The following is a 22,958-nucleotide window of genomic DNA, read 5'->3' as shown; positions in this document are numbered from 1 at the left end:
AGATAGCCTGGTGAGCCTGACATCAATCATGGGTAAAATATCGGAAGGTAATCAATACAACAATTTGGATAGACAGGGCCTGATTAGGGTTAGTCAACATGGACTTTTTTTTTACGGCAGGTCATGTCTAACCAATCTTAAAAGAGTACAGAATCATGAGGGGTGTCAATAGGGTGAATGCATTAAGGCTTTTCCCCCTCAGGTTGGGTGACACTAGAGTAGGTTCAGGGTTTAGAAATAACTAAGGGGAAGCTGAGGGGGATCTTCTTCTCTCAGAGGTGGTGTGGGTTCAACTTAACATTTAAGATAACTTTGGCCAAGTATGCAGGCAAGATGGCTCTAGGTTGAAAACCAAGCCAGCATGAACTCAATGGGCTGAAGGGCCTGTTTTTGGGCTGCAGTCCTCTATGACCCCAAATAAAATTTGGTTCCTTAAAATTTTGTTTTGTACACTTGTTCTAAATTAGACTAGCCTGTGGAAAGATTAGATTTTACACAGAAACGTTTTCAATTATCTAAAACTGTAAAGCTTTTAATAGACTGTTTCTTCATTCCAGTTCAGAGCAAAGTTACCTCAAAGCTATCAAGCAAACTTCTTCTACTTCTTCAATAAATTTGTTTGCAAAGAAAGACTCACCCCATCATAGTACTAGCCACTATTTTATACTGACAAGTAATATTAAGTAACATTACCCAATTCTGAAGCCAACATATTACTTTTCAAAGCTAGAATCTGGGTTTGGATCCCAGAAACAACTTTGCATTGTGTCACACAGCAGATTTTTTTGCCATATGTCTGTTTTATTTTTGTTGCAATATACTGAGAAATGTACATGATGAGCTGAAGAGCCCCATTCACATTCTAACAGTTACAGGGTACAGTACTGCAAGCAATTACACATTTGTGGTCCAAAGGGTGTTAGCCATGAAGGATTTAACATATGGAAGAAAACGCTGAACTCGAATGAATCAAGGACAGTGAAAGTAGGCAACTGTTTTTGCTCTTGTCATGTGGTTGAAAGAACAGGCTGTCATTTTGTGAGCTGGTTTTGCTCAGGAACAGCCGTATCAAAGTACTTTAAAGTGGACACAATGATGCACCTGAAATCTACCTAACTGGAATACATGTTCTAAGTTGTTGGCCTGGGGTCAACATTGTTACGTTGATGTTTGTACAGAGACAATAAAGGGCAAGCTTTGATTAATTAAGCGTTGTGTAGTGAATTGCCTATACTAGATCAGTTGATAATAGTCAACAGAATTTCGTATCCCTTGGTGGACTCGAGAAGAAATATAAAGTCTGCCAAGCTGAACCATTCACTAGGTTAGAATATAAAAATGGGAAAAGCAAAGGAGGACAAAAACAACCCCAGGGGTTCAGAGGATTGGAGAGATTATGTTCTTAGTTATATACAAAGAAAATTACCCAACTATGAGGAGTAACTAGGAAAGGTTGAGAGTGGAGGGTCAGGAATCCTTGAGGATGCATTGTGGAAAGCAGTTAGCAAAAAGTGAAAGAGATTACATAGGATTAAAAAGATGTATATGTTATATGTATATAAGAGACAGAGACGCTGTAGAAAGTAATCGAGGTGACCCAGTGGAGGCACTGCATAAGTGTAGACAGCAGAAAAGAGAGAACCCCTCAGCATTTGTGACAAGGTTGTGGTTGGTTTTCTTGAGTGTTTAATGGTCCTACTTTGGACAGATGGAATTTGACTCAACAGCAGGTTAGTAACTGGCTTAGGACACTGGTATTGCATAGGACTGAGGACAGCAGAATAGTGTGTGAATTATTTGATGCCACATGCACTGAAGCATTGGTTCGCAGATGAATGATACGAATACGGGAAAAGGTAGTAGTAAGAGAGAAAGGTGCTAAGGGGAATACGGGGGAGAGGGTTCTAAAATGAACCCTTTCAGAACCCTCTCTCTAAACAAGAGAACAGGGTATGCAGTGGCAGAATTAAAGGAGATGGGATTCCTATATCACTGTTGTGCTTGACAGCACCCCTATTAGAGGGGGTGGTCGAGTTTGTGGTTGAAATGCCTACATTCCCCATCATGGATCCTCAATGGAAATGGTTCAGTTGTGGTCATGAAGGTCATTTCGCTAGGAATTTACCACAAACTAGACAGGAATGGAATGGTCAGGATGTAACAAAAGCCCCAATGCCCCTGGAAGGTCCTCCATGTTATCCACAATGTGCAGAGGTGCAGAGGAGAAGCCAAGACAGTAACCAGAGTTACCTATGGGCACTTCTAGTACACAGTGATGGTGTCAGGCCTCGGTTACATTGGTGTGCATCGCAAGGTAGGATGGTGCAGGTAGACCCTTTGTACGAGCTAGGGCAAGGAGGCTACTAAATAAAATTTCTTTGAAATACAGAAGGCTCTCAAATCACCCTAAAAAACATAAGCATTCAATATACCGAGCTGGAAAATACAATATATTATTATTTTAACTGGATTTACCAGACATCCTTAAGTAGTGGGGTTGACTACACCACTGAATACACAGCTGGGACAACTGAGTATGCCCTACTGAGCAGTGTTCATCAACTTGCCAATCGCTTAAGAACATATACTGGGAAGTGATTTGTTAGGAATGCAGGTTTGAGTTCTGATCTGATTCATTGTATGATTTGGTGGTTTAAAGTTGATAGAGAGCAGGTCCCTACTGACATTCCAGTGGAACAATATGAGGTTAGGATATGTACAGTTGGGGAGATGTGGGTGAAGGTAGAATATATGACAGAGGAGTCTCAGGCCTGACAAACTATTTTAGATTGCCAGGCAGTATTTGCTACATGTAAGCACGACTTGGTAGGATGCAAGGATAGGTGTGTAAAAAAGGCCCTGATCCAAAACCCCAGAAGCAATACAGATTACTGAAACAAGTAGAGGCAAATGTAGAGAACATTACTTAGAGTTTATTAACACATGGAGTTTTGCAAGAAATTGCATCTAAAATAATTCACCCACATGGCTAGTTCAAAAATCCGATAGAACTTGGAGACTTAGCATTGATTACATGGAACTGAATAAAGTTACCTCTGTCACTGCTTCCACTGCAGCCATGAGCTCCGAGACTATGATTAAGCAGAATACTATGGCAAAGTGGTTCATAATTCTGGATATAGTAATGGATTTTGGTCTGTTCCATTGAAAAGAGTGACAATATAAATTTGCGTTCAGTTGGGAGACAGCAGTATGCATGGACAGGTTAACTGCAAGGGTTTCATAATTTACCCCCCATTTTCCATCAATGGTTAGCAAGTAGGCTGAAAGACCTTTTCAGCTCCTTAGTGTTTAAATCACTATGTAGTTGATCTATTGTTACAGGTTGAGCCCTGAGAAGAGCATTGTGAGTTACTTAAAGAACTACTTCAACTGTGAGTTTGAAGGCAAACCCTTAAAAGGATCAAATTATGAGGCAGCAAGTTAGTTATTTGAAGGTGGTCATAACCCCCGGGAGACTGGAAGACAAGATATTGGTAAACAGTGATGTACATTGCTATTATAGTGTCGTATATGTTTTAAGGTTATACATTGTATGCTAACTACCAATACACATTAAAATTTTACAGGATAATCTGCAATTTTAATTTTCTGATCAACATTACTAAAACATGAAATAGTTGTCCAAGGACAATTGAAATATTTACTTCATAACATTAATTCAAATTTCCCTTCTCATCAATAACCAGCATATGAATGTGGCTTCACGCACTCTCCCTCTCATCTGGAATTAAAATAGATGGAAGCCAAATGTAGTGTAAAAACATGTTAGTACCCAAATCTGACATTCACTATGAACATTAAATGAATCCCATTTTTCCAGAAAATTAGAGCATATGAAAATATGTAGTAATTCTTTTGTAGTTCTAATTTGTACTGATCAAGTGACTGGTCAAGAAAAATCTAAACCTTAAATTTATTCTTCCATGCTTATAAAAGAATAAAAAAACTATTCCTGATTATCTAAACAAAATTAATAAGGATACACTTTCCCAAATTCATTCACAAATCTTTGTCCATTGGCCGACCCTTAAATACTTGCTTTGAACTTCAAGAAAGTTTCCAGTGCATTTGAGACTACTAATGATTAGGAAAATGGACTAAAATTTTGTTTTTATCTAGGTTAAGATTTTAAATAGAATTTATGAGAACAGGAGCGAACACAATTTTTTTTTAAAAATGGTTGGAACTCGGGTCCATGATCTTTTTCTGCATTTGTTTACACCACACATTAGTGAGATCATAAAAATCATAGAAAATTTATAATCCAGGAAGCCCAGTTGGGCCAGTTGAGAAAGTGTTACCCTGTTCAATCTCACCTTGTGATATTGAGCCAATGAGCCTGCAGATCATGGCTCTTTCAAATACATAATCATTTACTTTCGAAGTGCCACAGGGGTTTTTGCCACCCTTCTAGGCAAGACATTGCTAACACCTAAACAATCTAAACTGAAATAGTTCCTACATATTCACATACAAGCAAAGAAAGTGATGTTGAAATCTAAACCTAAAAATAGAACCAAGTTAATCCCAACATCAAATATGAGAATCCATATAGCGAATAAATGAGGAAAATGATCTAAAAAATTGCAAGCAATACCAAATGCAGTAGGTTGAGAAGATGCACTTTAGATAAAAAAAATTAATGCATAATTGGAGCAGAGGTTTGGAAGCGCTGAGGGATTTAGACAAAGCTACAAAAAGTCAACAGAAGTGCAGGTTTGTAGAAATCCATTGTAGAAAACTGCAAAACCAAGCCAGCTATGACAACCAAGGAAGCAAGTACTTTACTAAACTTTCCTATTGCTTCATGTCCTCTTTGACTGACAAATATCGAAACAGCTCCCTAATAGCCTGAATTAAATTTGATGATGAATTATATTGAAACATATCCACATTACAACAGAGCTGCTGGCAGTCTTATGAAGATGGATTAATATGAAGATATTAATATTAAGGCATATGAAGATGGATTAATTCCAGTGGCCTGATTGCAGAAAGGTATGGAGAAAATGGTTGGGGCCCTGAAAGAGATATTTGTCATCTTTAACAACAAGTGAGGTGCTGTGTCTGGAGGGTGGGTAATGTATCTTCATTTGTAAGAAGCAGTCTTGGTTTATTATGATAATATTGAAGGCGAGCAACAACATACTGGTAGTTCAAAAAGAAAGAAGTTCAACAAAAATATTATTAGTAACACATTTTCTGAAGTAAACTGTGGTTTACTTCACCGCAAAAAGAGGTGAGTGAAGACGAAGCAACTTTGATGAATCTAATTGGTTAACTATTATTGGCAGATTTCAGATGGTGATGAGGCGTACAGGAGTGAGATACATCAGCTGGTTGAGTGGTGTAACAACAATCTTGCGCTGAACTTTAGTAAGACCAAGGAATTGATTGTAGACTTCAGGAAGGGCAAGTCAAGGGCACACACATCAGTCCTCATTGTGAGATCAGCAGGGAAAGGTTCATATTCACGGGTGTCAACTTCTCTGAAGATTCTGGTGCCAACGTATCAATGCAATTACAAAAAAGGTGTAGCAGTGGCTATATTTCAATAGGAGTTTGGGGAGTATTGGTATGACACTAAAGACACAATTTTCTACAGAGGTATCTTTCACAGCATTGTAACTGGTTCTATGACCGTCTGGTATGGAGGGGCAACTGCACAGGATTGAAAAAAGCTGCAGAAAGTTGCAAACTCAGTCAGCTGCATCACTGGCACTAGATTCTCCAGCATTGAGAAAATCTTCAAAAGGTGATGTGATAATCATCCATCATTAAAGATCACCATTATCCAGGACATGCCCTTTTCTCATTGCTACCATCAAGGAGGTGGTGCAAGAGCCTGAAGATACACACACAGTGTTTCAGGAACAGCTTCTTCCCCTCCACCATCAGATTTCTAAATGGGCAATGACCCATGGACACTACCTCCATTAGTTTTGCTCTTTTTGAACTACTTTTAAAAATACATTTCTTATTGTAATTTATAGTGCCTTTGTTACATATTGCAATATACCGCTGCCACAAAACAAATTTCACTGCACATGACAGTGAAATGAAACCTGATTCTGAAAAAGGCTGCAAATTACTGAAAGTGGGGATCTAAGACTTTGACTGACATTCAGCCTGATGTTGAGAAGGCAATCCGTCTCATTGAAAGATCAACAAGCAATGAAGTTGTGAACAGTTGAACTAATAATGTATGCTATAAAATCATTGACGAATTTTTTAAGAACTAATTAAATGAAGAAATAATTTTATTTGTAGCTTTAAATAGATTTTAATATGTTTGCAATTATTTGTCACTGCTTTGGGTTTACAGTACCTATTTTCTTTCACCATGCATTGCAAATCAAGATTCTTTATAGTTTTTCTATAATGGCTGGAACAGATGAGGCAGCACTGGGAAATTAGTCTGGGAGCCAAGGGTGTAGTAGTCCCAACAAATTTGGGAGCCATTGATCTAGATGAACTGAGGAAATAGGTCAAGAAACAACAGATGAATTTAACTCAAATTTAAGTGCAAGGTGTTACATTTTTGATCATGAAACAAGGCCAATACTTGCATATTAAATGCTAGGCCCTAGAGAGTGCTGTAGAACAAAGAGGCCTACGAGTATAAATATATAATCCTTTGAAAGTGGCAACACAAGTAGACAAGGTGAAGGTGCCTTCTGGCACACATGCTTTACTGGCCAAGGCATCAAGTACAAGATTTAAAACACAGTATAAGTTCATTTGTAAAATCACAATCAGAGCTTTATGCTCAGTTCTGATCACCCAGCAATAGGAAGGATGTTACCAAGATGGAAAGGGTGCAGAAAAGCTTCACAAGGATGTTACTGGGACTGAAAAGGTTAAGTTACAAGGAAGAACTGGAGAGGCTGAGATTCCAAACCCCTACCCCCACCACGAGTGACACAGATAAGGTGGATAGTCTCAGTCTTTCCCCCAAGGTAAGGTTAGCCTAAAACTCAAGGATATAGATTTAAGGTGAAAAATTTAAAGAGAGACTTGAGGGACAACATTTTCCAGCACACAGTGACTGGTGGGTATATGGAATAAGCTGAAAGATGGAAGAAATAGGTTCAATTCCCATGTATAAAAGATATTTGGATTCATACATGGATATGAAAGGATATGGGCAAAATGCACGCAAATGGGACTAGTTCATCTTGGTCAGCATGAGTGAGCCGGGCTGAAGGGTCTTTTCATATGCTGCCTAAATATGTGTAGAATGGAGATCTAGCACATTAGAAAGAAAATGATGAAAACTGGTTGGTCAGTAGAATTCAGAGTAAATAACATTAGAACCATTCCCATGAAGGGACTTTGAACATCACCTGAATGAACATTATAGCCTTCTATATTATATTACATTGGTATTTTTATTGAAGATAAATGAATAGCAGATTGCATGAAGCAGTCAACCATGGCCTTCGTTAGCCTTTGAGATAATTAAAACAAGTCCACTCATTTATTTGATAAACAGCGAAATAACACTTCCTTAAAAGACCAAAAGCAACCCACAACAGAATCATCCAGTTACTCCTTTCTGCAAAATGCTACACATAACTTTGCACAATCAAAACTGAGTCTTTGGGCGAACAACCAAAATCTACTGGAAAAATTACTTAAATATAAAGAAATGACCCTCTCCTTCATGCTCGTGTTGCAACAGTCAAACACCTATCAATTATCTGGAAGATGCAACTGGCAATTGTGAAGAATGGCACATTTTCTCAGCTTGTATATCTGGAACCAAGGTATCCAACTGAGCAAATTAAACAGAATAACACCTAAACTGCAAGGTGTCACCAACTGCTTCCTAGGAACATTATGTCTGAACTGACATTACTTGCAAGTAGATAAATGAGCATTCCTACCTTCCTGCGATGACGTGCTTAAGAAAAAATGAACTAATTCTAGCAAAAAAAATGTTCTCAAATGTTCTTTGCAAGGATTGAAAACTGTATTTCGAATTCCATTTTAGAAACAATGAAAACCTACAGCACAATACAGGCCCTTCGGTCTTCAATGGTGTGCCAAACATGTATTTACTTTAGAAGTTACGTGGAGTTACCTATAGTCATTTTTTTTTAAGCTCTCTGTACCTATCCAGGAGTCTCTTAAAAGACCCTACCACCGTTGCCGGTACAGATTTTGTACAGATCTTAGCCCCAACATTTTTCTAGATAAGGCGGCACAGGTAATTTCCAGAATATGTTTTTACAGAAAAAAAGCCCACTGATATTCAAAGCTGATCCACACATCCACAATTCTTTTACATCTTTGAAGAGTCTATGTTTTCGTGTGCTTTGATTTATGAACATACAATGTATGAAACAACCTGCATTTATACATGAATATAATAGTAAATTACTCAATGGTTCTTCACAGAATTATTAAACAGCCAGGTGGAAAGACTTAGCAAGGAGATTCCAAAGCCAAGGTCCTTACAGTGGAAAACATGGCCGATAATGGAAGTAATAAATGAATATAATATAATCATTATATATATTCATAATATAATATATTGAGGGATAATCAGTTTGCCAGAAATGAAGGTTTAAAGATTACATAAGTGGTTACAAAGTGAAAAGCGATCACAGACAAAGAGAATCAGAACCTGGAAGAATCTGAGAATGTTTGTGAGCATTTCAAAATCAATTTGCTACTTACATAAGATTTAATACAGGGAATCAAGCTGGTGACGAGCTCAAAAGAATGGTAGTATTTTAGGATATCAGCTTAAATTACCACAAATTTCAAAGTAAATTTATTATTAAAGTATGTCTATGTCACTATATACTACCCTGAAATTCACTTTCTTGCAGATATTCATAGCAGACAAAGAAATACAATAATATCAATGAAAAACTATACACAAGACTGACAAGCAACCAATGTGCAAAAGTAGATAAACCACACAAGCATGAATAAATAAATAATATCAAGAACCAGAGTTAGACAGTCCTTGAAAGAGAGTCTATACACTGTGTTCAGTGATCACTTTAGTGTTGTGGTGAATGAGGTTATCCATACTGGTTCAGAAACCTGAATGGTTGAAGAGTAGCAAGAATAGAACATGACCTTGATGGTGGGAATCCTTAATGACAAACACTACTTTCTTGTGGCAGTGTTCTTTGTAGATGTGCTTAATGGTGGGGAGTCTTTTCTTGGGATGGACTGGGCTATATCCACCACTTTTGTGAGCTTTTCCCATTCTTGGCAATGATGTTTCCACACCAGGCCTTGATGCAAGCAGTTAGCTAGTTTTAATAAACCATCTTAGAAAGGACTGCACAAGGAGCACACTAGAATAGTTAAGTTTTGAGGTAATGAAAGGCACAGGTAAGGGTTTCAACGAAAGGTACAACAAAGATATAAACAGGCAATCTTGGAAATGGACAGCATTACACTTTAAAGCCAGTGCTGTGGGCAAATATTCAAAGTATGCGTAAATTATGTAACCTTGAGATTTGTCTGCTTACAGACATCCACAAAGCAAGAACCCAAAAGAACTCAATTTTAAAAAATATAGAACATCCAGTGCACAGAGAGATAGAAAAAAAGCACAAATCATGCAAACAATAGAAGCAAGAAACAGCATTCCGAACCGAATTGAGTCCTTAAATCGCTAACTCCAGAGCAGCCAGGAATAGGCCCAAATCCTCAGTCTTAGTTCATCATATTAGCCAAGCTAATCGGCATGAAGCTTGCAGAAATGAAACACAGCAGTCTGGGCAGCCTCAACGCTGTGAAGAGAGGAGCGAACATCAAGGCAGAGCAAGTGAAATCGGCCCAAACTTCACACCCAGTTCTAACACCCTGCCTTTCCAGCCTATCTGCTGGGCCACCATTTATATTGTTCAAACAGCAGATTGTGCTTTGTATTAGAAGCTGGCTCCACTGCAGTGATACGCTCTGGGCTTAGACCCCACCATCCAAACTGAAGCTGTTCTTGATCTCTCCAAATCAGCTTGGCACTTAGAGCAATCCAACCTCGCACCCAGGATAGAAGGACTGGCTTCGAAACTCTTCCTCTCCGAATCGCTCACTCCAACTCTATCTGCGACCCTGTTTCGAACGCATCATGCTTTTGACTTTGCAAGGCAGCAGCACGGCTCATCCCCCCAATCCGCTTTGCCTTTGCTTGCCTCTTCATTGTTTGCGGTGATAATTTACCACAATTTACTTCAGAAGAGGTGTTATTAATTATGTTTATCGTCGAATCTCTTGCCTTTTGACTACCAGTAAGCAGTTGCTTGGCTTCAGTAGCACCATCTTAAATCCATATCCTGGTTGAAAATATGTTGTGAAATATGCATCAAATATTGCAAATGCCATCTCAACCTCTTGAGAGTTTCCAGATTAAAAAGCGGAATTTGGCACAGGGACCAAAAATTAATGGTGTCAATCTTCTAAACATCTAGCTGGAGAAAACTCTTGCCATGCATTCCCAGATAGGGAACAAAATACCTGACAAGTTAGGGACAGACAAGGATCTGAAAGCTGAGTTAGTGAGGCTAGATGAATATTGTCAGAGTAAATGGGAAGTGTACATCATTTTTATTTGTTGAGTGACACGTGGATGAAAAAAGCTGGAAATCATGATGCATAGTTATTTCATGAGGAACCAGGAACAACTGTTGTGCCCTTCCTTGCTGATAGAAACATAGAAAATAGGTGCAGGAGTAGGCCATTCGGCCCTGCACCACCATTCAGTATGGTCATGGCTGATCATCCAACTCAGAACCTTGTACCTACTTTCTCTCCATACCCCCAATCCCTTTAGCCACAAGGGCCATATCTAACTTCCTCTTAAATATAGCCGATGAACCAGCCTCAACTGTTTCCTGTGGCAGAGAATTCCACAGATTCACCACTCTCTGTGTGATGAAGTTTCTCCTCAGCTTGGTCCTAAAAGGCTTCCCCTTTATCCTTAAACTGTGACCCCCGCGTTCTGGACTTCCCCAACATTGGAAACAATCTTCCTGCATCTAGCCTGTCCAATCCCTTCAGAATTTTATACGTTTCAATAAGATCCCCCCCTCAATCTTCTAAATTCCAGTGAGTATAAGCCTAGTCGATCCAGTCTTTCTTCATATGAAAGTCCTGCCATCCCAGGAATCAATCTGGTGAACCTTCTCTGTACTCCCTCTATGGCAAGAATGTCTTTCCTCAGATTAGGGGACCAAAACTGCACACAATATTCTAGGTGCTGTCTCACCAAGGCCTGATGATACTTCCTGCAAATGCCCTGGTTCCCAAAAGAGCTACAGATGATGATAGGAACCCAGATCTAAAGAACTGCTGTCAGTCTAGATTAGTAACGTATTGCCTAAATGTTGAGCTCCAATTTACTCCTTGGGAAGAAAAGCCATTGAAGAAAAAATTGTTTTGCAAATCCAATTGGAGGAAAAAATATTTGATAGCCAATTCAAGACTAAGAGCACGATTTACATGTTATCCAATCTTCTGCAGCTTACTTTGCTTAATTCATCAATGTCACAGTGACTAAATGAACTTGCCTCCAAAGGTTGTTACGAATGATAAAATCTGCACAATGTATTAGCCATCACCCTCTGTTATTTAGTGATTTGGGCATTAAACCATCATGAAAAACAAAAATCACCTTTTAGCCTATAATTCTCTCAAAACAAAGTTCCATTTTTAAAATTGGTTTCTTCACTAATGCCCTTGATAATGCTATTGCCTTCTAGTTTAATTTCAGTTATTTCAAGTATTGATTTAAATTGAGAATCTTAAAATTAGATTGAGACAATGAATTATGAATGGCATTCTACATGACTTCACTGAATTATTCCTCGTTAAATTATGGTTAATCACACCACCCTTCTCCTTACTCTTACACGAATATGCAGCTAGCACATTTCCAATAACAGTTTCCCTATTTTTAACACATGGACCAGCATCAGCTACCAAAGTCAACGCCAGATGATTTCTTAGTCTCTCTACCTTTCTTAATAATACCATTGCCAAGTATGATCTTACTTCCACATAAATTAATAATATCCATTACTGCTTTCAGCCCTTTGACCATCTTGGTGCTGTCAAGCTGTCTGACTGAATGGTTCACTGAATTACAACAATTTTCAGTTCAAACTGAAGAAATTGTTTGGATGCAACAATCAACGGTAAACCATATTTCTTTGCCATTGATTCTCCCCCTTTCCTACTTGCAGACTCAACCAACAGAGATACAATCCTGGAAGACAAAATACTGACATTTTAAAGCTCATACTACTTACTGTCAATATTGGTAACCTTCTCAATATTCTCTAGTTTTATTTGCGATAATTGAAAAATCCATAAACTTAATGACTTCCAAACTCATCATAATAACGGCATCCTCTCCAAGACCTTCCCCCAACCTCCATTACTTCCATTTCATCCAATATGATACCAATATTTTTAGTGCATAATATCACAAACCTGCACTACAGCCTGGGTTCTGAAGGAATCACATTTACAATTCTTGTCATCTTATAACCATGCTCTAATATATCTCCTCTCTTACACTGCCCCTCACATTACATTCACTTCATTTTTAAATGTATTTCTCATCCCTATGTCATATAGTTGCTGGCAGGACCATTACATGTCTCAATTTGTACTCTTGGGTCATCAATTCTGGGTTTATTACCAGCTCAATCTCATATCAAATGTTGAGTTTAGTCCTCATTTCCTCCTTTCCAAACTGGGCTCCATTTTCTTATTCCTTATTTGTAAAATGTTAAGACTAGTCACATGTATTGTAGCAATTGCGCTACTCACAATTTTACTACCTGTACTGGTCAAACACATTATTGGGAACATAATTAATTAATTACTGGTAATCTACCTTAGCAATAGATTGGTTAAAAAGATTAAATCAAATTTATTTTACTTCAAATGATAAAAAGTGTATAATAAAACCCAACAACTTTGGGGCACACTGCAAAATCAGCACTTCCCATATTAAGTAACATACCAACACACACTGATGCACCAAATATACCAGATCATTACTGGATGGCTCTACAATGTAAGGCTAGTTAACCACTGGATCAGGTACGGTATAGAAGAAACTTGTGATTTCATATGGTTAAGGACCTCATCCCTTCCTGTACTAGTTGACATCAGATGCATTTTGATACTTTGCATGAAAACCTCTGCAGGTGCAAGGAAAAGACAACTCAACAGTAAAATTGAAAAGGAATTTATAGGAAGAGTACATTTGGTTGCAGATAATGCAAAAAAAAACAAAAGTAAAGGTTTTATAGATCCAATTTAAACTCTTAAAATGCCAGCTTGTTGTGTCGTGGCATCCACATCAGACTTTGAGGCGAATGGTCCCAGGTTGGAATCCAACCGCCTTCTTGCACACTTTCCATCCTTGCTGGATTGAGCATCGAGCTAGCAACTCAGCCTCATTAAAAACAGACAAAAAAAATGCTAACGAAACTGCATGGTTGCTGCCTGATGCATCACAAGGCGTGGAAAGGAACAACAAACTCCTTAGTATGTTTTTCCTAATAAATGGTGGTTTGAAGGGCAGAGTTTACTAAGCAATTAGGTTTCATAGCTTGAATTATTTAGAAGTGCTTTTCAATACAACATGTTCTGCACACCACAATTCCAAATAAAAAGCAAGGTGGTCTCCTGTGGCACCGCTAAGAATAAGGAAGTACAGTCAAATCTTTTTTTGTGAAATAGGTTACAAGACAAAGAATAACTGGAGCAGGATATACAGAAGTACATCCATCTGTTCCTCCCAGAACAAATGGGAAGATGCCAGAGGCCCCTCATCACTCTGCTCCATTTCACCCACATCTTGCTACTCTCTTTTCTCAAGATAATTTAGTTTCTATTTTAAAAACCATACATTATGCTTTCTACAACTATAATAAACTGATACCTCTTGTGGTTAAATAGCAAAACAATTTCAGAAATAGACAGAAGCAGGTGAAGCACTGGAGTGGGCCTGTAGTGCATTTTCAGGAGCTGGGTGGCATAAATTAGGTACTCTAGCAACATCAGTGGTAGCAGGATTACAATGCAATGCCATAATCCATAACAATTTGAAATGTGAAAAGATGGGGCCAAAAGATTAAAGTGACATGAAAAATTTGGAGAGGAAATGAAACATTTAATAACAGCTAATTCATGGAGTAAATACTTTCTCTGTCGAATTTTATGTTTCCGCACTGCCCTTTGCTTTTCTCTTTCACTTTCTGACTTCATCACATTTGCTTTACAAAGAGCAGAAACGCAGCAGCCATCAATAATTCCAAACTACAGCTGTTGGTGGCTGAAGCAGTCAGCTGTGACTCAATTAGATTCATTTTTTGTCTCAGAAAGTCATGATTCAAGTCTCATGCTTGAACAGAAAATTTCAAACTGAGTGTTTTAAAAGACTATTGAGGGACAGTTACACTGTCAGAGGTGTCATGTTCTGGATGAGAAATTAAACTAAGGTCTCATTTGCTCACAAGATGGACAAATACCTTCAACAGTATACTTCAAAGAGAATGCAAATGCTCTCTGGAATTCTGGCTGATATTCACCACTCCATTAATCATTGAAAATAGAATACTTGGCTAATATTACATAGCTGCACTTGAAAGCTTGCAAAATGATTGTCAGGTTTCCTTATATTACTCAGCTACACTTCAAGTGTACCTCACTGAACGCAAAGTGCTTTGTGACTTTTATCTTTTAAGCTTCATTAAGGTGGGCTATGAATGCAATTGTGGCCTTTAGTGTCCATTTTTCTATCTGTGCCCAATTACATATTACATATTTTTCCTATCCACTGACTCTCTCCAGGCACATGCCAAAATGTTCGCATATTCTTTTCACTCCCACTGCCATTTACTCTTCTCCCGACTCTCCTATGACCTAACTCACAGAATGGCTAAAAGTTTTCAATTTTGCACCTTCAGAACAAATGGGAACTTGACAGAGGCCTATTCGCCACACTTCTGTTTGCCATCTCATTTGTCCAATTTACTCAAAATGACTAAAACTATGCTTATATATTTCAGTGATACATTCATTTGATATTATTTATAGCTCAACAGCAAAAGAGATGAAATTAACTTTCAAATTAACTTTCAAAATCCAGCTTTTTTTGACAAGATAAAGCCAGTTATACCTTAACAAAATTGGCGTTTCTCTCTTCAAACTGTTAATAAAATAACTGAGATAACTGTTCAAAGATTCAATTTTCCTTTTAAAAACCCCGAGTGTTAACCTGTCTAACTCTAACTTCTCTACTCATGCTTTTGATCTCCTGCTCCACTGTGGGACACAGATGTGTGGGCTGAGAAGCCAATGCACTTCCCTTCTAGCCACTCACCTTTATACAAATGAAATCACTGACTCTATAATTAAAATGGTGAGAATTTATTTATTGAGTTTATTTATTACTTTAATCTTTGATTTTAATTTATTTCTAGCAGATTGCATTCTAAAAATATTTAAAATTATTTAAACTATTTTAATTGTCTATCATATGACTGAGGGGATCTATGCCATTTAAATAAGGTAGCATTGTACAGGGCAGATGGGTAGGTTCATTGTTATCGTTTTGCTCATTCCACTCATCTGGGGTTACACACGTTCCCTTTGGAGTAATCCAAAGTCCTACTTAACAGGTTTAAGCAACTTGGACTACGGTTTATCACCAGTTGAAAGAGATTTTGAGGGCATCCCTGAAGAGTTTTCTCTGTCTTCTTGACAATCACGTGGCCTGCCTATCAATGCCAGCTGAATATGATCTGATCTTTGGTGTTGGGGATGGTGACCTTAAAGAGGATGCAGACATTGATTTGATTATCCTGCAAGTAGATATGGAAGATTTTATACAGGTAGTACACTGAAATGCTTAATGCAAATTGTCCGTAACACAATGTAAACTGTTAGCTGGGGATCACTAGTCCTTAGTTACAATTTTTGAACACTTTTCCTCAGACAACCAAAGACTATGAAGATGCAGAGATGCACTGGAGCCAATGGCAAATTTAATCAGCTTTATTTTCACAGCTTTCATTTGTCTCTGAGATCAGGAAAGTGAACCACATTTTCCTGAATTTTGCTCACTCATTTTTAGTTTTTGAGAATGATGGTGTAAACCGAGAGCAAAATGAAGCTTGGTTTAGTGCAACTATTGTGCGCAAAGCCACACCGCTACTGGAGCAGGAGATAGAAAATGCATCAAGCGATATGATAGTGAAGTGGATTTCATCATGGTTATCTACCCTTCCTTAAAAGATATACAAAATGACCCTGGATTTTACTATGTATCTTGTCAGGGGGAAGCTGTCCAGAAGAGCAAATTTGCTGAAGTAGCATTAACTTGTTCACAGGTAGCCATAGTGTTCCTGGTGAACCATTGTGATTTTGTACAAGACCCAAACACCATATGCATCCCAAACTTTGCCCAATTGTCACTAACAGCACAGCCCCATTTCAACTAATCCAAAGAACTACACTACAAACAAAAATAGGTATGGCCAAAAGAATGGGAACTAGTGCAACAATAACTGCATTTAATATAATCCAGCCCATCTACATTAACAAACTGGGTATAGAATACAAGCATTACAGCAGGTGAGTAAATCGTGCTCATTTTCTTCTCACTTGGGCACTCTGAGCACCATTTTTTTTTTCAAATTATTTTGTAGAGCCAAACAGAAAAATGCCAGAAGATAAATATAAAAGTTTGGTTGCCCTGCAATTCTTAATAAGCTGCAAAGGCTTCAGCATTAAATGCCACACCCCAGCCCTGCACTAACATGATCAGCAAAAGATCAGGGGATAAACAGACAACTGTGTGAAAAGTTACCTTATACAGTTTTAGGGTGGAAGCATTTTGTGGTCTCAGATCCTGGCAAATCCAAGAAAATTGAGTACTTACAGATATATCTAGAACACAAAATACAAATTCAGCTTCCTTTCGGTTGATTTAGAACAAGTCTTTCAGAAGAGGCTACTGCTTTCAAATTAAATCAATGTAATAGGTAAATTTAAACCAACGTGTTGGGAAAATCTTTATTCTAGATAGTAAGGATTTCAATGATCAAGTATAAAATTTGTGATTTGAAGTATACAGAACATTTTTGAAGCATGTATAGTGCCACTCAGTGACCAGTGACTGTAACTACAGCTTCCACAGAGCCATGCCATTACAAATTCATTGAGAAGCATTACTCTGAAGGGCTGAAAATTGCAGTAACTGGATAGTAAATGCTGACCTTGTCAATAATGACAATGAAAATCCATTCAGTTTTCAGTTCAGTTTCATTATTTAAGAACTTCAACATGATTTGCATCTGGCTGAAGACAATTTATTGCTCTTGTGACATACAAAGTTTCAATATTGACAGTTAAAGGTTTCAAAAATCTTTTTAAAAATCCTTGTGGGACAGAGGAGAACTGATTTTTATCAACTGTCATGGAAGCATGCTGTACTTCTGCTAAACATACGGTTTGTAAAACATAAGAGTTTAGCAACTATGACCATTTTGACGACTTTACACTTAATTTTTTTGTTTTAATTGTGTTCCTCCTTGTAAAAAATTGTGTATTGTTTGTTTAATTTATGTTTTTTTTCTCACAAATGCTGCAAGATGATGCCACGTGAGATGTCAGAGTGCGGTGTGAGGTCTAACAGCAAGTCACCTTTCTTGTGATCGCCAGACTCAGTTGGACATTGGTGGTGTGGAATGCTGCAAGTCCAATTCAATGGTTTATTGGCGGACAGCGGGATAGCTGTGTGGCCTAGGTCAGATTGTGGGCTGGGCCTCGAGCCCTGGTGTCACTTGTTTGTAGCTGCACGGGGGATGCATCGGGGTCAGGCGGTCCACCAGAGTGCTGGAATTAGTGTGACACAGAGTCCACACTGGAGTTGGTGCTGCCCCCAAGTGTTGGCTCAGCAGAAGACAAGATATATTGTGTGCTACTGCAAACTGCTGCAACATTTATGGACTCAAGGATTTGGTCTTATTTTTTGTGTGACTGTACTTTACTGCTATCTTATATGTGTTATACGTGGCTTGTGCTGTGTATGACTGTGGGTACTATGATTTACACCTTGGCTCCGAAATAATGCTATTTCATTCATGAGCATTCATGTAAGGTTGAATGACAATCTTGAACTTGAGATGCTGCTACAAGTAAGTTTTAAGCTGCCTTGTGAACATGTGTACTTGTGCATATGACAATAAATTCAGCTCTGACCTGCTGAGTACTTCCAACATTTCCTTTTCCTATGGCATTAGATATTGGTGAAATAATGAGGGAAGATGCAGATTCATAGAGGCATTCCACACAACTAATCCAAATTTGGAAACTTACTGTCAAGAGCTGGCAGAGCTTCCCTAACCCACGTACGTTTCCCATGACCAGGGCAAGTAAAAAGGCAAATTTTTTGCCCTTCTTGAAGGAAAACATACCACTTAAGATCAGGGATAGGGCAAAAGGCCCCTAGAGCCTGACGTATCTGTACAACTGCCCAGTAGGTCAAAAATCTCTCTTGGCCTAATCATCAAGCATCCTCAGCTCTCTGAGGTACAAAATTCCAAAGATTCATGACCTTCCAAGCCCCCCACCCCCACAAGAGAAGAAATTCCTCATCTCCCCATGACTCAACTCAACACATGAAGACATAAATTCTAAAATCTTGATATAAACTTTAAACACCAAATCCTGTGAAGCTGAAGATGGAAAGAAAATTGGAATGAAGAAATCTGTCCACAGATGGTGGGTTATGCTCAGTTATCATGCAAATCATATCGACTGACAGAAACTGACCCTTTTATTTGCAGCTACAATGTGCAATCAGCTATTTCATACTCACCATGCAGGCTTCTCTGGCTTGGACTACTGACGGATCTTTTTCTACAATGGTTTTATAATCCTGCAGAGCTTCATCAAGTTTTTCAGTTTTCTCATAGAGCTCTGCCCTCCTCAGGAAAGCACGAATGTAATTGGGGTTTAATTCAATAGCTACAAATTGGGGGGGGGGGGGGGAACAATAAGTGATTGAGTAAAAACAATCCAAAATATTCAATTTCACAGAACCTAAAATTACAATAAGAGGCTGACCAGTAATGCAATTAAAATAGGATAAGCATTTTACTTATCAATGCCAAATTCTACAATAATTTGTCATGTACTAAAAATAACATTTACCTTTGGTACAATCAGATATGGCATCTTCCTTATTACCCTAAAAAGGATAAAAAAATCAAAATAACATCTAGTATTAATATTTCAATCAGTTTTAACAACTATAACTTCTTGAAATTATTTTATAAGTTTCAAATAGACTTGGCACAAAGTTAATAAAATTCGAAGTAATACTGTACAAACTCAAAACTTTAAAAATGAAATTCCATCACCCAGTGTGGCAGTTTAACAAAATAACTCCTCTACTTGCTCTTGTAGGAACCTTCAAATTGCAATCAGAGCTCACTAGACTTTCATTACATTCTATATTGCTTTCTTAAATAAAACTTTGTAACTTTGAAAAAATCTTCATAGCTAATATTTATCAAATCCAAAAATGAACTATATGATGCATTATCCAGCTTGTTTCAATTTAGCAGATACAATCTTTGTAATAGCAATTTCTTTATCGCTCAATGTTATGCTATGGAGAATGAATCCAAATAAGAGATAACAAATAAAACATCTTAGCAATTGAATTAGATCAACAGTGATGTCTTTTTTTTTCATCAAGTCATTAAGATCAATCCTAGAAACCAATTGCAAAAAACCAACAGAGCAAGGAACCAATAAGGATTTGGCTAGATTAATTATCATAAAGCTGAAACAATGAGAACAATACATTCAAAAAGTAAGCATATTCACAGTGGAGGATGTCTGCAGTATACCAGACATTCAAGAGTGTCAGGAAAGTGAAGTTAGTGCAGTGAAAATTATGACTGAGAAGGTGCTCAGGAAGCTCAATGGTCTGAGGTTGGATTAATCTCCTGAACCTGATGTAATGCACTCTTGGGTTCTGAAGGAAGTAGCTGGAGAGACTGCGGAGGTATTAACAATGATCTTTCAAGAATCAATAGATTCTGGCATTAATTGCAAACATTACTCTGCTATGTAAGAAGGGTGGGAGGCAGCAGAAAGGAAACTATTGACCTGTTAACCTGACATCAGTGGTTGGAAAGTGGCTGGAATTGATTGTTAAGGAGGAGATTATGGGCTACCTGGAGGCACATGACAAGATCAGCCAAAGCCAGCATGGTTTCCTGAAAGGAAAATCCTGTCTGACAAACCTACTGCAATTCTTTGAGGAAATTACAAGCAGGGTAGACAAAGGAGATGTAGTAGATGTGGTGTACTTGGATTTTCAGAAGGCTTTTGACAAGGTGCCGCACATGAGGCTGCTTAGCAAGATAAGAGCCCATGGAATTACAGGGAAGTTACTAGCATGGGTGGAGCATTGGCTGGTCAGCAGAAAACACACAGTACGAATAAAGGGATCCTATTCTGCCTGGCTACTGGTTAGCAGTGGAGTTTCACAGGGCTTGGTGTTGGGACCGCTGCTTTTCATGATGTATGTCAATGATTTGGACTACGGTATTAATGGATTTGTGGCTAAATTTGCCGATGATTCAAAGACAGATGGAGGAGCAGGTAGTGTTGAGGAAATAGAGAGCCTGTAGAGAGACTTAGCTAGTTTAGGGGAATGGACAGAGAAGTGGCAAATGAAATACAATACTGGAAAGTATATGGTCATGCACTTTGGTGGAAGAAATAAACCGGCAGACTATTACTTAGATGGGGAGAGAATTCCAAATGCAGAGATGCAAAAGGACTTGGGATCCCTTGTGCAAGATACGCCAGAAGTTAACCTACAGGTTGAGTCACTTGTGAAGAAGGCGAATGCAATGTTGGCATTTATTTTTGGACGTATAGAATATAAGAGCAGGGATGTGGTGTTGAGGCTCTATAATGCATTCGTGAGACCACACTTGGAGTATTGTGTGCAGTTTTGGTCTCCTTATTTTAGAAAGGATATACTGACTTGGAGAGGGTTCAGAGAAAATTCACAAGAATGATTGCAAAAATGAAAAGGTTACCTTATGAGGAATGTATGGCAGTTCTTGGACTATATTCCTTGGAGTTAAGGAGAATGAGGAGAGATCTCATAGAAAAATTCTGAATGTTAAAAGGCCTGAACAGGTTAGATATGGCAAATTTATTTTCATGGTAGGGGATTCTAGAACAAGAGGGTACAACTTCAGGATTTAAGGATGTCCTTTTAGAACTGAGATGCAGAGAAATTACTTTAGTCAGACGGTGGTAAATCTGTGGAATTTGTTGCCACAAGCGGCTGTAGAGGTCAAGTCATTGGGTGTATTTAAGGCAGAGATAGGTGTTCTTGATTAGCCAAGACATCAAAAGGTATGGAGTGAAAGCAGGGGAGTGGGGAGGACTGGAAGAATTGAATCAGTCCATGATTGGGCCATCAGTAAAGGGCAGATTGGATGGGCCAAATAGCCTACTTTTGCTCCTATATCTTATGATCTTATATTACAATAATTATTACTTATTCCTGCAACATTTTTGTGAACTTAATTTTAAGGGTTGATGTAGCATGGGATGGAGCAGTGATGAAAACGATGACCTACAGAACTGGAAACACTATGATTTGGTCTTCATCACCCCTACCCCAGCCACCTGGCTTCACCTATCACCTTCTAGCTTGTACTCCCTCCCTTCCCCTCATCTTTTTATTCTGGCTTCTTCCCTCTTGAGAGAGAGAGAGAGGGAGGGAGGGAGAGAGGGAGAGAGGGAGAGAGGGAGAGAGGGAGAGAGGGAGAGAGGGAGAGAGGGAGAGAGGGAGAGAGGGAGAGAGGGAGAGAGGGAGAGAGGGAGAGAGGGAGAGAGGGAGAGAGGGAGAGAGGGAGAGAGGGAGAGAGGGAGAGAGGGAGAGAGGGAGAGAGGGAGAGAGGGAGAGAGGGAGAGAGGGAGAGAGGGAGAGAGGGAGAGAGGGAGAGAGGGAGAGAGGGAGAGAGGGAGAGAGGGAGAGAGGGAGAGAGGGAGAGAGGGAGAGAGGGAGAGAGGGAGAGAGGGAGAGAGGGAGAGAGGGAGAGAGGGAGAGAGGGAGAGAGGGAGAGAGGGAGAGAGGGAGAGAGGGAGAGAGGGAGAGAGGGAGAGAGGGAGAGAGGGAGAGAGGGAGAGAGGGAGAGAGGGAGAGAGGGAGAGAGGGAGAGAGGGAGAGAGGGAGAGAGGGAGAGAGGGAGAGAGGGAGAGAGGGAGAGAGGGAGAGAGGGAGAGAGGGAGAGAGGGAGAGAGAGAGAGAGAGAGAGAGAGAGAGAGAGAGAGAGAGAGAGAGAGAGAGAGAGAGAGAGAGAGAGAGAGAGAGAGAGAGAGAGAGAGAGAGAGAGAGAGAGAGAGAGAGAGAGAGAGAGTGTGTGTGTGTGTGTGTGTGTGTGTGTGTGTGTGTGTGTGTGTGATGCTTTGGCCTACAAAGTTTGTTCTTTTCTATGGGAGGACTTTGGCTTTACATGAGTGAAATCATGCATCTCATTTTCATTATTCCCCAAGTCTGCACTATTGGTGCACAGTGGAGCTCATGCCTGCACAGGTAGAGGATTAAAGGTACAGTCTGCGCTAAAGCACTTCCGATTAGATAGTTTCATTCTTGGTTGGACACAAAGATATCTCCAACAGGTAGATCTTTTATTCTTAGATTTTCTTCAGGATAAAGTCATTACATGGCAGCTGCTATTATCATTTTACTGTTTTTTATTTTACTGGGTGAAAAATGCATGATAAAAAGTCCATTAATAGTTTACTGTAAGCAAGTAACTTGAAGCAGAACTACAAAAAGGTATGTAACCATGTCAAAAGAGTCCTTTTTCAAATTCTGTTGAATAATGTTTAGCCTTTCC

The 22,958-nt window shown here is 38.9% G+C and overlaps 1 protein-coding gene across 2 annotated transcripts in view; it reads right to left on the bottom strand.

The window, feature by feature from the left end:
• Positions 1-22,958, bottom strand: part of ttc1 (tetratricopeptide repeat domain 1) — a 45,168-nt gene that overhangs the window by 10,012 nt on the left and 12,198 nt on the right. For both annotated transcript variants that reach the window (XM_059990144.1, XM_059990143.1), the window contains exons 5-6: positions 19,231-19,267; positions 18,896-19,044 (exon numbers count right to left, since the gene is read on the bottom strand). In XM_059990144.1, the coding sequence (XP_059846127.1) occupies positions 18,896-19,044; positions 19,231-19,267 (186 nt within the window). The remainder of the gene's footprint in view (positions 1-18,895; positions 19,045-19,230; positions 19,268-22,958) is intronic.

Source organism: Hypanus sabinus, chromosome 15 (genome assembly GCF_030144855.1).
Source record: "Hypanus sabinus isolate sHypSab1 chromosome 15, sHypSab1.hap1, whole genome shotgun sequence".
NCBI lineage: Eukaryota > Metazoa > Chordata > Chondrichthyes > Myliobatiformes > Dasyatidae > Hypanus > Hypanus sabinus.
Note: the sequence above shows the minus strand (reverse complement) of the source record. Positions and strands in the feature narration are given on the sequence as shown.